The 13684-nt window shown below is 48.5% G+C and overlaps 2 protein-coding genes across 3 annotated transcripts in view; both read right to left on the bottom strand.

Moving 5' to 3' along the window:
* LOC123355543 (alpha-2-macroglobulin-like) overlaps positions 1-13684 on the bottom strand; it is a 216388-nt gene that overhangs the window by 79838 nt on the left and 122866 nt on the right. The window lies entirely within an intron of this gene.
* On the bottom strand, positions 825-12756 carry KLRG1 (killer cell lectin like receptor G1). Of its 2 annotated transcripts, XM_044998220.1 has the most exons (5): positions 11641-12756; positions 10540-11334; positions 9498-9649; positions 6425-6528; positions 825-2165 (listed from the first exon to the last, which is right to left on the bottom strand). In XM_044998220.1, the coding sequence occupies exons 2-5, from the start codon at positions 10682-10684 to the stop codon at positions 2054-2056; spliced, it is 513 nt and encodes a 170-aa protein (XP_044854155.1). In that variant the 5' UTR covers positions 10685-11334; positions 11641-12756; the 3' UTR covers positions 825-2053. The 2 variants fall into 2 exon arrangements, with proteins under 2 accessions (XP_044854155.1, XP_044854154.1); XM_044998219.1 differs by having other exon boundaries at positions 10540-12756.

Here is a 13684-nt window from a genome sequence, read left to right as displayed (position 1 = left end):
CCCAACAGGGGAGCCTCTGCCGGTGTTCCAGCACTGTGGATGTGTGTGGGGGAGGCCCTGGCACTTCCCCAAGTTCTCTGCTACGGGCGAGGCAGCAGAGGGGAGAAGGACGGCAGCCTGGATGTTGGGAAGCAGATGCGCTGAGGGCCCAGGGGACTGCATGGTACCTCCCCCATGCTCTCCAGGCTGTGCCTTGCCCTGGCCCAGGTGCCCAGACTTAGCATGTCCCTTCGCTGGGACAGTACGTACCAAGCCCAGGGCCCAGTGCATTACCTCCTGTGCAAGTGATGGGTCCCCCGCCAGAGGGCCACCCTGCTGTGCTGTCTTGGGCATGGTCCAGAGGGGAAACAACAGCTGCTGCTGAGTCTCTGCTCAGAGCCAGCCAAGGGAGGTGGGGTGACCCATCCACCCCTTCCTCCACGTTGTGTCCATCAATAATGCTGTTCCACAGCGTTCCAGAATTACTCGAGTGCTGCCATGTCCCCCCCAACTTCTCTTTCCATATAGGTGATCCCCTCGCCACCCCTCAAAAAAAATCATGGCACTAACATGCCATTTGCTGCCACCCCATTGCTCACTCTGCTTGTGTGTTCTATTCCTTCTCTGCCCTGTTTCTGTCTTGCCTACATGGACTGTAAGCTCTTCAGGGCAGGGACCATCTATTACTCTGTGTCTGTCCCGCGGTGAGCACAATGGGGACCCATTCGTAGTTGGTCCCTAGGCACTACCATAATACATGTGATTATTAAATAAATAATAACTACTCCAGAAGCATAGACCTGAACCACTCAAGCTAAAGGAGACCCATAATTAGGCCTGGCAGAATTAGATTTTTATTATTTTATTATTTCAATGGCTAATATCTATGTTAAATATTATTTTAGATTTTTATCTATTTAAATGTTATAGTTGTGGCAAATTATGGAGAAGTCAGGCAATATTTAATGACAGTAGATGTTGAAATTCAAAAAGTTAAAGCTGTCTAACCTTTAAAACACAAATTGTCAACATCACAAGCCAAAATACACAAAGCAAATAACCTTAAATCAAACTCTAATAAGTTCTCAAGCAGCATTTCTCTTACTTTGCCTCTCTGTAAATTTTGATGATCAATGGAAAGATTTTTTTCATCAGTTTGTGTGTACAGTGAAATCAACATTTACCCATTCCCCCGCCCCACCCCACGTGTCACCTCAGCTATTAGAGTTAGAAGTTTACTTTCATTTCTGGGCTGACAAAGGTCACCCATTCTCATTTCACCTTCCTCTGTTCCCTTCACAGCACTCCTGTCTTGGGGCACAAATGAGACACAGATTTTGGGAGTGGAATGGAAGCCAGTTTACTGCACAGCAAGTAGAGAAAAATTCAGTAGAGGCAGAAGGTCCAGCTTCTGCAGCATTCCTGGTGCCAAAGAAATGAGAAACATGGACTGAAAATAAAGTCTATCATCTGCTCAGCAACACAGAAGTACTTTACACCATGCAAGGCACTGCATTTAGCCGTATGGAGTGGAAATCCATCAACCTCATGCTGACAAAGTGGGTATTCACCCACGAAAGTTCATGTCCAATACTTCTGTTAGTCTATAAGGTGCCACAGGACTGTTGCTCAACACAGAAGTGTAACCCTATGGGTTCGCTGGGCCCAGCTGCTGTCACACTAATAACTTAGGCACTGGGGCAGAGTGAGAAAGACTAAGACTGGGAATCATACTCAGGTCTTTTCCATGGCAACAAAGATAATGTCAGCAGGTCTCTGCTATGCTCCCAGCCCTGAAAGATGAGGACTGCAAATGGATCTAGGTTTTCTGCACAGAACTCACCCTCAGAGCTCCAGCCTCAGGGAGCTGAAAGTCCATGAATCAGATTTCAGTCTCCTACATGGCTGTGCAATTTCAACAGAGGGCAATGGTGACACAAACCTCCTACTAGGAGTATCAGCAGCCTGGCCCCACTGGGAACAAGGATTAGGCATGTCTGGATGCACTGTTGGGGTCTAGATCCATTGGCCGGGTGTGAGTGAAGACTATTCTGTGGGAAAGTGCAGGAGGTGGTTACTTAGGGGATTTCTCACAGATCCATGGGAAATCAACTGCACAGCTGGAGGCCTGGAGAGCACCCTTCACCAGGACGCCACAGTGCTGCACGGGGCTGTTAGAGATGACCCTGCAAAAGAGAAACAGAGAACACAGACTGAGGAGAAATAGTAAGAGTCATCACTAAAAGGCAAGGCAGAAAACTCTTTATGGTTGTCGGGGGGAGGTGACGGGAACAGCCGCAGAAGGGGCAGCTGTCACTGAATCCAGAACTGGCACTAATAGAGACTGAGTATATAGAACAACCCCCCTGGCCCAAGGACAAGGTGCAATGAATAACTTTGGCAACTTGAGCAATGTGTGTGTTCGTGCCAGGGGCCATCTGGGTCAGGATGAGAGTGGCAAAGATGGGAGCCTCAGCAAGAGACAATTTCCTTCCAGGATTTCTTTAGAACATGAAAGTTGGAATTCCAAAGGGAAATCAGTCAAGTAGCTAGAGCATAGGATGGGGAGTCATGAGAGCCTCATTCTACTTCTGTCAGTGACACACTGCGTGACCCTGTGCATGCTGGCTCACTTCTCTGGGCCTTACCTTCCATATCTGCAAAATAGGAATACCAACACTGAGCTCCCCCACAGAGAGGGTGTCAGGCTAGCTCATTACCTGGAGTACTTTGAGAAGGTGCTAGAGAGATGGAAAGTGTTCTTCCATTAAAGCCCCAGGGCCAAACCCTGAGGTCCTTACTCAGACAACAGAATGAGCAAAAATGAAGGCTCAAATGCTGGTTTATGCTGCTGTAAATCCAGAATAATTTTACTAACGCCAAAGGGCCTATGCCATGTCTACATTATAGAGACTATAGCCGTAGCTATGCCAGTGTAGGAACACCACCTTCCCAGGTGACAGTAGCTAGGTCAATGGAAGCATTCTTCTGTTGACCTACCGGCAGCAGGGCTTAGGTCACCACACCTACGACATTCAGGCAGGTGGATTTTTCACACCTGAGTGGCACATCTATGTCGACCTAAATTTTAAGCATAGACCAGGCCTAATTCTCCACTGCCTTGAACTTTTTGTGCCACTTGCACCAGTGCAAACTGGGTGTGAAATGCTCCCAAAATCAGAAAAGTAGGGCTTGATTCTGATCTGATTTAAACCAGTTTAACTGTAACCAGTGTAAGGGCTTGGCTACACTTACAAATTTGCAGCGCTGCAGCAGGGTGTGAAAACACACCCTCTCCAGCGCTGGAAATTGCAGCGATGCAAAGCGCCAGTGTGGTCAATGCCCCAGCGCTGGGAGCGCGGCTCCCAGCGCTGTACGTTATTCCCCACAGGGAGGTGGAGTACGGACAGCGCTGGGAGAGCTTTCTCCCAGCGCTGGCGCTTTGACTACACTTAGCACTTCAAAGCGCTGCCGCGGCAGCGCTTTGAAGTGTAAGTGTAGCCAAAGCCTTACACTATTAACTTCAGTAGAATAATTCTTGATTTACAGAGATGCAGGTAGCATCAGCTTCAGAGCTGTAAGATTTTATAGCTACTTTTCACAGGTGTAAATGACTTCATACTGTGTGAAGTGGCTGTGACGCTCCCCAGGAGAACCCAGGGCTGTGCGGTATCTCACCACCACCTGCCATTAGCATGAGACAGTCTTGCGGGTGCCTGCTGTAACACAAGTAACTGCCGTTCAGGCCTCACTTTCTTAGTAATAGGCACACACCAACCCCAAGTCCTCTGAGCCTTCCCTGAAGTGTCCAGCCCCAGTATACTAGACACTCACAGAATTACTAGGCCTGCTGTTCCCAAAGGAACAGTACAACAGCTTATCAGATTCAACTCAGGACTAGCATTTTGCTTAACACCACAGCACTGAGATGTATTTATAGTAAAAACAAGACTAAATTTATGATCAACGCATAGAGATGCAAGTGATAGTGAGTATGAGTATTAGAAGCAAATGGTTACATACAAAAGAAAATCATAACACACTTTCTAGAGACTAAATTTAACTAACAAGTTACATTCCTGTCTAAAGTAGTTTATCTCATCCACAGTTCTCTCAAGTGTTTTCAACTAAGCCTAGCTGAGAACAAGACCCCTCTTTCATGAAGCAAACAGGCTACCCATTTACTTCCTAGGTGAAGGATGACATGGTGTTGTCTTGTCTCCCAAATACAGTAGGGTAAACTTTTGATGTGCACCTCAAGATAGTGTTCTCTCCCCCTACTCCACTGTGTGCTTCTTCCTGTTATTTTTCTCTCTGTGATGTTTTACAATCCTTCATTAAGGAATGGTCTAGATAATACTTAGTCCTGCCATGAGTGCAGGGGACTGGACTAGATGACCTCTCAAGGTCCCTTCCAGTTCTATGATTAACATTCAGTTTAGACTGATAAGAGGAGACCCATTGTGAACCGCACAATACTTAATTAGCATGTAAACAGCCATACAGATAAACATTTCTTGTCTGTCAGAAAACCTGTTATTGCCAGTGACCAGTCCCTAGACACAGTCTCAAATAACAGGGGTCTCAAATACACAGCAGCCCGCGGGGCTCTTGCGTGTGGCCCGCCAAGCTCCCCTCCCCTCTGCCTACCTGCGGGATTGTCCCCTGTGAGCCCCAAGCTGCTCTCTGAAGCAGCTGGCAGCACGCTCCTGAGGTCCGGGGGGGGGGAGAGAGGGAAAGAGGGGGAAGGCGGCAGAGGGCTCCTGCATTGCCTCCTTCCAGGAACCGCCCCCCGCAGCTCCCATTGGCCAGGAACAGGGAACCGCAGCCAATGGGAGCTTCATGGGAGGTACCTGGAAGAGCGGCAAGAGCAGCGCACGCATGGAACCCTGAGCCCCTCCCCCAGGGGCTGCAGGGACACGGTTCCAGCTGCTTCCTGGAATGGAGCGGCGCGGGGCCGGGGGCCAGGGCAGGCAGGCAGGGAGCCTGCCCTGGCCCCAGCGCATGCCACTGCCACCCCAGAGCCGCTCTAGGTAAGCGGCACCAGGCTGGAGCTCACACCCTGAACCCCTCCTGTACCCCAATTCCCTGTCCTTAGCCCCCTGCCGCACCCCACACCCCTCCTGCACCCAACTCCCTGCCCTGAGCCCCCTGCCACATCCCACACCCCTCCTATACTCCCTGCCCTGAGCCACCTGCTGCACCCTGCACCCCGAGCCGCACCCCTCACCCTCTTGCACCCCACACACCAACTCCCTGCCCTGAGCCCCCGCCACACCCTGCACCCTTTCTGCACCCCCTGGGGCAGCGTTGGGGTGGGGACGTCGGGGAAGGGGTTGGAATGGGGCAGGGAAGGGGTGGGAAGAGGCAGGGCCTAATGGAAGGGGTGGAGTGGGGGCGGGGCCAGAGGCAGCGAGAGGTGTGTGTCAGTGATGCGGCCCTTGGGTCAATGCACTAGTCCTCATGTGGCCCTTGTGGTCATTTGAGTTTGAGACCCCTGGTCTATAAGAACTTGGTTTTTAGACTATTTACATAACTCCTTACATAACATTCGTACATGTGTTTCACAATTATATAGATGACCAGTGTGACATTGGATTTTATTTGAGACCTCACATGACATTCTTTGGTGAACTAGAATGTACATACCAAACCCAGGAATTCCCTGTTGCTCCTCTGCACCCCTTTGCCAGTTGGCATTAAGCGGGTCTTGGGTTAGAGTGGTAGAGAAAAAGGCTCAATGGCTTTGGAGTCATGCTGATGGTGGTAGAGTAGCATTTGACAGTGCATAAGGTCTGGTCTACACTTAGAATTTAGGTCAACATACCTACAGCACTCAGAGATGAGAAAAATGCACACCCCCTGAATGCCATAGATATGCTGACCTAATTCCTGGTGTCAAAGCTGCAAGGTCAACAGAAGAATGCTTCTGTCCCCCTAGCCATAGGCACTGACTCTGTGGGTGCTCCAGGGCTGGAGCACCCATGGAAAAAAATAGTGGGTGCTCAGCACCCACCAGTTGCTCAGCGGCGGGCACTGAGGGGAAGGGGCAGAGAGGGGGTCAGAAGAGGCAGAGCAAGGCAGGACATGCTCGGGGGAGGGGGCGGAGCAGAAGCGGGAAGAGGCAGAGTGAGAGTGGGGCCTTGGGGGAAGGGGTAGAGTAGGGGCAGGGCTCGGGGTGGAGCGGGGATGGAGCACCCATTAGGAAAGAAAAAAGTCGGCGCCTGTGCATCCCCCAAGAATATGGTGTTCCTACACTGACAGAATAAACCCTTCCCTCAGTGTAGGATGCATCTGCACTGAGGGGTTATGCCAGCATAGCTATGGTGCTGTACCTATACCTCAGTAATTTTGCCTGAGTAAGGACTGATAAACACCGTTAATAGCTGAGGATCTAGCTCTTCAGAGTGCTGCTGTTTTTTTAAAAAACTGAAATCAAACTCACTTTGTATTGTTGAGTTTTGAGCCGTCTTCCCAGGTCCAGCCACTGCCCGTGCTGTTCCTCAGACCAATCCAGTGGTAACCTATGTGCATTTCCAAGAAAAGGTGCTAGAAGGGAGTGGGGAAGGACAAAGGAATTAATCAAAATCAATCTGAAAATTCAAGTCCTGATAGGCAAACGGAGCGATCAAAGGTGAGGGAGCAAAATATACCAGCTAAGCCTGACTATTCTCAAGGACCTTTATTTTCAGTGATTATTTTGTTTAAATTTCCTGGGAATTTCATGTTTACTACAAAAAATTTAAAATATGTAAAAATCAGTGCAAAAACTTGACAGTTTTCTGGGTAAATATCCTCGTTAATATGGGGGAAGGGGAGACAGAAGGACAGGGGAAAAAAATTAACAAAAAAGTAAGAGTATTGAAAGTAAAAGCAGTTTAATGCTGTGGTTTATTTAATGAACTGTACATTAACAGTTTGTCACCATATGTACACACATGCACGTGCGTGCGTATCTTCTACCACATTGCCTTACTTTGACCAACAGTCTCACACTTTACACTTAGACTAACTTTATTAACATAAACACATCTAACTAATGGAATACTTTGGATTTTACTCATGTACTTGAGTGGCCCAAAATTGGATGAAAAAAAACCCAATAAAAACTGAATAATTACTTTTGTAAAAATTGGGAATTTTTCAGTAAAAACTGGAAATGAAGGACCTTAACTACTCTTCATGTGGGTGGCAAGACCTCTGCTTTCACCTTAGGAAATGCTGATAGCTTGTCTCCTTTGCTGCTGTCCCTGCCTTGTGTTCCCCAAACTCTTCTTTTTATAATTAGGGGGTAAGCAGCAGCTCGATCCTAGGACTCCTGTCTTGACACATGTAGCACACACTGTGTTCAGAAAGCAGCAAATCACAACTTGAGGTGCCTTGTGTGTTGATACTGCAAAGGAAGTTCCCAGGGCACTAAGTGAATGAACACACACACTCTCTCTCTCTCTCTCTCTCTCTTAGATAAGGGTCCTACATTAAAAGCTACAGGGCAATTTCAGACCAAGTCAGGACAGAGGTGCACAGGCTGAAGTCAGTGCGGCTACAGGGCAGGATTGAGAGGCATTGGCAGAGCTACGTGGGGAGCACAGGACTGGAATAGGCATTGGCAGGGCAGCATTAAGGTTTCGTTAAGACACAAGAACTTTTCCCCCACAGCAGGGGTGGGCAAACTTTTTGGCCTGAGGGCCACATCTGGGTATGGAAATTATATGGGGGGCCATGAATGCTCACGAAATTGGGGGTTGGGGTACGGGAGAGGGTGAGGGCTCCGGCTGAGGGTGCAGGCTCTGGGGTGGGGCCAGATATGAGGAGTTCAGGGTATGGGAGGGGGCTCCTGGCTGGGGCAGGAGGCTGGAGTGCGGGGGTGGGGGGTCAGGGCACCGGCTGGAGGTGCAGGCTCTGGGGTGGGGCTGAGGGGATGGAGGTGCAGGAGGGTGCTGCAGGCTGGGACTGAGAAGTTCAGAGGGCAGGAGGGGGATCAGGGCTGGGGCAGGGGAGTTGGGTGCAGGAAGGGGTTCGGGGTTCAGGCTCCAGGCGGCGCTTACCTCAAGCACCTCCCAAAAGCAGCAGCATCTCAATCCTCCGGCTCCTATGCAGAGGCACAACCAGGTGGCTGTGTGCTGCCCTGTCCGCAGGCACCGCCCCTGCAGCTCTCATTGGCCAGGGTTCCTGGTGGCAGCATGCTGAGCCCCTTGGCTGCCCCTATGCGTAGGAGCCAGAGGAGGGACATGCCACTGCTTCTGGGAGCTGCACAGAGCAGGGCAAGCCCCCGACCCCATTCCCTGGCTGGAGCAATGGAGCGGGGCAAGCCCCGGGCCTGGCTCTCCATCAGGAGCTCGAGGGCCAGATTAAAACATCTGGAGGGCTGGATGCAGCCCCCAGGCCGTAGTCAGTCTACCCCTGCCCTATAGGCTCTCATTTCCATTTGTCTGACTTTTAGCTTGTGTTCCCTGTTCATAGAAAGAATAATTGTACACAATAAATTCCACCTTGGAATAAATCCAAAAAAGTTGAGGAAATCACTAGAATTTGCCCCACTGTGTTTCTAACTAAATCATCATAAATACTCCACGCTGCCTGCTGCCAGGAATGGTGATGCAAGGAAACAAAACAACAAAGCTGACATTTTCCATAGAAGCTCTAGCAATGAAGTGTCTTTGTGAGGCAAGGGACTAGAAGGAGCCAGAGAGATGCCTGGGGAATGGAAGCTTGGAGAAACCAGGGGAGGCTTCTGGCCGTGTGGAGATAGGCCAGATTGGGAAACATCTCCAGGAAATCAAAGAATGTTTTGAGCAAAAGGGAGCCTATGGGTCACAGCCTATGCAGCATAAGGAATGCAGTAGCACGTGGCTGGAGTACAGGGGTGATTTATAGAAGGAAAATCCATTGTATGTGGAACTCATGACAGGAGATATCAAGGGAGGCCCCAGGAACTGAGAAGTCAGTGGGAAACTTTCAGCAGAGGGGTCAGGGAGGATTTCTGGCAGTAGAAAAATGAGTCGTACGGAGGTTGAGGACGGCTCCCAGCAGCAAGGACTGTGGTCAGGATTTGCTTAAGCAAGAGTCCCAACTAGCTTTGCCTTGTTTGCCTGGTGCCTGAAACACTCTCATGGTCATCAATTTTGTGCCCCCTACCTGGAACCTGGAGGTTAAAGAGCTTACAAACAGATGGCTTCCAGTATCACCCACACAATTGCATTAATTTGCAGAGACTAGCTGAGCTAAGCTAACTCTCAGCAGTGGAAAGCTGGTGGGGGCAGGGACACGGGCCAGAGGATGGAAAAAGGCTTCCATGCAACATTTTTCCCTGACTGCTGATCATAACCTCCCCATGGGAACCTCTTAGATGTAGACTGAAAATGTCAGCCTCCTGCATAACATTGTTATAATGAAGGGTTTTTTCACCCCTTTATAGTAAATTGGTGTCAGCATGATAGCATGCACTGGAGGCAAATTACAGAAGCATTTGCAAGACAATGAAAGAGCCTCATATAATGATACTGACAGACTTTTACCATTTTCTTGGCATCATTGATCACCAAGAGATGTGATCCTTCTGCAGAACAGGATGCCTGGCTGGAATTCCAATCCTTTTTCATCTTGGAGAAGAAGTAACAGCTGTTCCTGTAACCAAACCACTGGTCAGGGCATCCAGGACAGGAGCTATCTGCAAAGGAATCATAATGACTTTTCTCTTTCTATTCACTCTGAAGCATTTTAGAGCATTCTATAGTGGGGATACATGCTGGGATTGCACACCCACTTGTGAAAATGTAGCCATCTTGGGCAGAACACAACAGCCATGTGGAAAGGATGGACTGTAATTAAGTCAGGGACGTGAGAGTCAGGAATAAAAGTATAAACAACTATACAAGGCAACGGAATCACAGGCCCTTTGTGTAATTTGCACCACTCTTTACATCACCTCTGAATTTGATCAGTTGTGTGCACTATAGGGCTGATCTTCCTCTGGCACTTGGATAACTCCACAGATTTCAGTGGATGCAGTTACTTAGTCCTGTGAGAGCAGAACTTAGCCCTCTGAAAGCAAGACAGGGAAAAAGGTCACGAACCGAGGGTGTGATCGCTTCACAGGATGAGAAGTGGAAAAGGTGTGACCACAGCTCACAGCAGCATATGCATATGGGGTTTAGCACCTTCTTGTGCACGCTACACTAAGAATGTCATACCACTAATACTTTTATTTCTCAATTCACTGTCTAACAGTAGACAAATGTGAAAAAAACAAAAAAAACAAAAAACCAACCTTTCATTATATTTCATTGCTCTTCCTTTAACTAGGAAACAAGGACTAGTTAAAGGATCTACCCTCTGGGGTCTCCATAGGGGGTAACCTCAGTAAGCTGTAGGCAAGTTTCTGCTTTCCTTTACAGGGTGAAAAGCTAGAGTATCTCCAGTGTTTTCAGTGGTGTTACTCCTGATTTGCCATAGTATAACGGTAATCAGAATCTTGCCTTGTCTGCTTAGGTGAATTGAGAACAGATCTCCCATCTTGTGATCTCAGGTTGTTCACATCAATTCTCTTTGGACACTCACCAATCCTCCAAACTCCAAACTCACCAATCCTCCAAACTACCACTGCAATCACCACGAGGGCAATCAGTGTCCCAACACCTACAGCCAAGCTGTATAGGCCAGATGACCCGTGCTGGGGAGCTGGAAGAGAAAAACCAGGAACCATGGTAAATGTATGGTGTATATACCTACCTGACTATGCATCCCCATTGACAGCTGTCACACATGGTACCGGACAATTTATAAATGGGTCCAACAATAACAGCATTCCTGTCCCAAACAGCTTATGGCTACAGAGAAGGCTATAGATTTTATACCCCAAAAGGGATGCACTGCTTACATCTCCCTATAGTTCCTTTAATAATATATCCATACCCAGAAATGGCTGCCTACATCTGCACTACCCAGGCATCAGTAATTCCACAACACTGAACTCAACAGCCCTGCACAGTGCTATGGCATTTTTTGTGGCAGGGAGCACTCCTGATAAGGGAGCACCTTCCTCTTAATCAGAACTGACCCCAATATCTCAGAGTCCAGGTAGGGCACTGTGTGGACGGGGATAGTGCATATGACTCAATAAGGAGTGTTGTTCCTGAAGAATCATTACTGACTCCAATGTTCCATTGTGGTGCTGAAGAATGATTTTGTGCTCCTGGAGCTGCTACTTTTCAGATACAGTGTAAAAATAAGACCTTCTCCACATGTTGATTTAAAGATGTCCTGGTACTTTCTGCCTGAGTAGGTAGTTTTAACCTCAGCATCCTGTCCAGGTTCCTAATCATATAACCACATTCTGCTTCTCCAGAATTCTTCCTGCAGTTTCAGATGGAGAAGTTACTCCCTTCCTCTGACATTGATCATGTCTTCACTCATCTCTGTACAATGCCTAGGATGAGACCTTTGGATAACAATTCATTATTAATTATTATTATTATAGTTTTACTAGCACAGTGTGGCTGTTGAGTGCCTCAAGATATTGGACTCAGTCTGAGGGCCTGAGAAATCCCGCAAAGCCTGATGTTAGGAGGGAAGGGGGAGCTCCATCTCCATCACATAATCTTTTGCACACATTGATTATAAACAGAAAATAGCTCAAATAGAAGATAAATATCTGCTCACACTTAACACTGAAGTCTATTTTCACAGTTCTGAGAAGTCGCTTGTCCAAACTTTTCAGTTCCTCCCTCTCTCCCCTCTTCTCAAAAAAACAGGAGTATGCATCCCGGACCCTCCTCTTTCAACCTCCCAGTCCAGACGTTGCACCTTTCCCACAGAACCAAAGCTCCTGCTGCCATGAAAAACTAATTTCAGCACAATATGAATGAGGAAAGACTAAAATAAAATCGTGATAGCTACAGTTGCTTGCTTACATCTTCCTTGCTTGCTTACAATTGTAGCTGTGCTGGCTATGTCCTATTCAATATATCTTTATGTTATTATTTTGACTTTTAAATGGCCCTCTCACTGGGCTTTTGGCACATGTACAATGAAAGAATCACAAGCCAGAAATAAATGTACCCCTAGAAGTTCATCTGCCTTAGTCAGTTAGTCCCAATAAGTTATCAATATCCCTTGAACCCACATACACTTTCCTAATCTTGCCCCTTCCCCAAAGGCTGGGGAAGCTAAAAGTCCTTGAACCAGACTATCAAGGTCAGCAGACTCAGGATCCATGGTGCAGATGGAAACAAACCAAAATAAAGTCTGTGCCCTTCCAAGATCCAGCCGCAAGACATCACTCAGTCAATTGTATAGATGTTTAAAATGTGATCATGCATGATCCTTGGGCTTGGTTCCCCCTGCAAAGACACCTGTGGGCTCTGTGTGTTTGGTTTCCCCTGACTGAGGCACATATACACCACTGGGCTTCTTGAGCTTGGCTCTCCTTCAGAAGGGGTCAAGTGCTCCTTTGGGCTCTACTAAGCTCCTTAGGTTTGGCTCCTCCTTGACTGGGGAAAGTGGCAGTACTCTCCCAAGGCCAATCACTCGTGGTGCCAAAAGTGAGGCATCACTCACAGTAGATTGCACAGACCTTCATAATAGGATCATCCCTCTCCTTTCCTACATGCTTACAGTGAGCTGATTTATTTTGTCGTCACCCATAATTATTTGAGCCCTGGGTTCAGTGGCTCCTCTCCTTAGCCTGGGAAAAGGGCCCTTAGCCATGGGCAGCAGGTATCATAGGCTGGAGGAGGCTGTGCCTCCCCAGACAGGCATGGTCCACCCGTGTTCCACCACCAGGCTCCCTGCTGCTTCCCACACTGCAGCCCAGCTCCAGGGGCTGGGGCCGCATTGCCCACCCTCCTGGTGTTCCAGGGGGCTGCACTGGCATCGCCCTCCCTCCCTCCAGGGCTGGGGGCACTAGCCTGGGGCAGGGGCTGGCAGCCACAGTGGGAGGGCTCTGGGCTCCGGTGGAAGGGGCAAGGCCCTGGGCAGAAGGGGCGGGGCTGGGGGCTAGTCTCTCCCAGCCAGCGGTTCACGCACTGCCCAGTTGTGGGGAGGTTTGTGCATGCCCACCTCCCGGGACTTCAACAGGTGAGCAATGAAATAATTAATACTTGAAATGTCAACTCTGTTATCCTTGTGTATCTGGCTTGGCTCCCACTGAGATAAATAGGGCAGTTCACACCACACAGAGTTATTGTTTCAGATCCTGCAAACACAGATAGAGATCACTGCATCCATTAGCCTTGAAAACAGGAGCTGAGTGCATTTCTCCAACCAACCATTACATCTAGAGACTTTAAAACACATGAAAACTTAAATTTTGGAGAATAAGGTAGCAGCATGCAAGCAGTGCTGATATGCTGCACCAGCGCATACTGGCTGAATCTGAGTCTTGGCAGGATCCATCCAACTAAGAAGGAAAGCAAACTCCAGAGTTGAGGGTCCTCCAGTGAGAATTCAGTGCCTGTAGTTCTGCCCTATTGAACCAAGGTGCTGTAGGCCTAAGGGCCTCTGCTAATCTCAGCTGTTATGGTATCACATGAGGAGAGAGGCTTTGTGTGGGAAAGGGAAAAAAACAAGATGAGATGAAACTGAACAAGAGGTGGAAATCTCTCACTGGATAATCACGAAATATTTCCTAACAGTGAAGAACCTGTGAGACTGGAGAAGAGTCACCCCAAAGGAAGAGGAGGGAACTCTTTTACACACAGGACAT

The sequence above is a fragment of the Mauremys mutica genome, chromosome 1 (assembly GCF_020497125.1).
Source record: "Mauremys mutica isolate MM-2020 ecotype Southern chromosome 1, ASM2049712v1, whole genome shotgun sequence".
NCBI classification, from domain to species: Eukaryota; Metazoa; Chordata; order Testudines; family Geoemydidae; genus Mauremys; species Mauremys mutica.
This window is presented reverse-complemented; position numbering and strand designations above follow the sequence as displayed.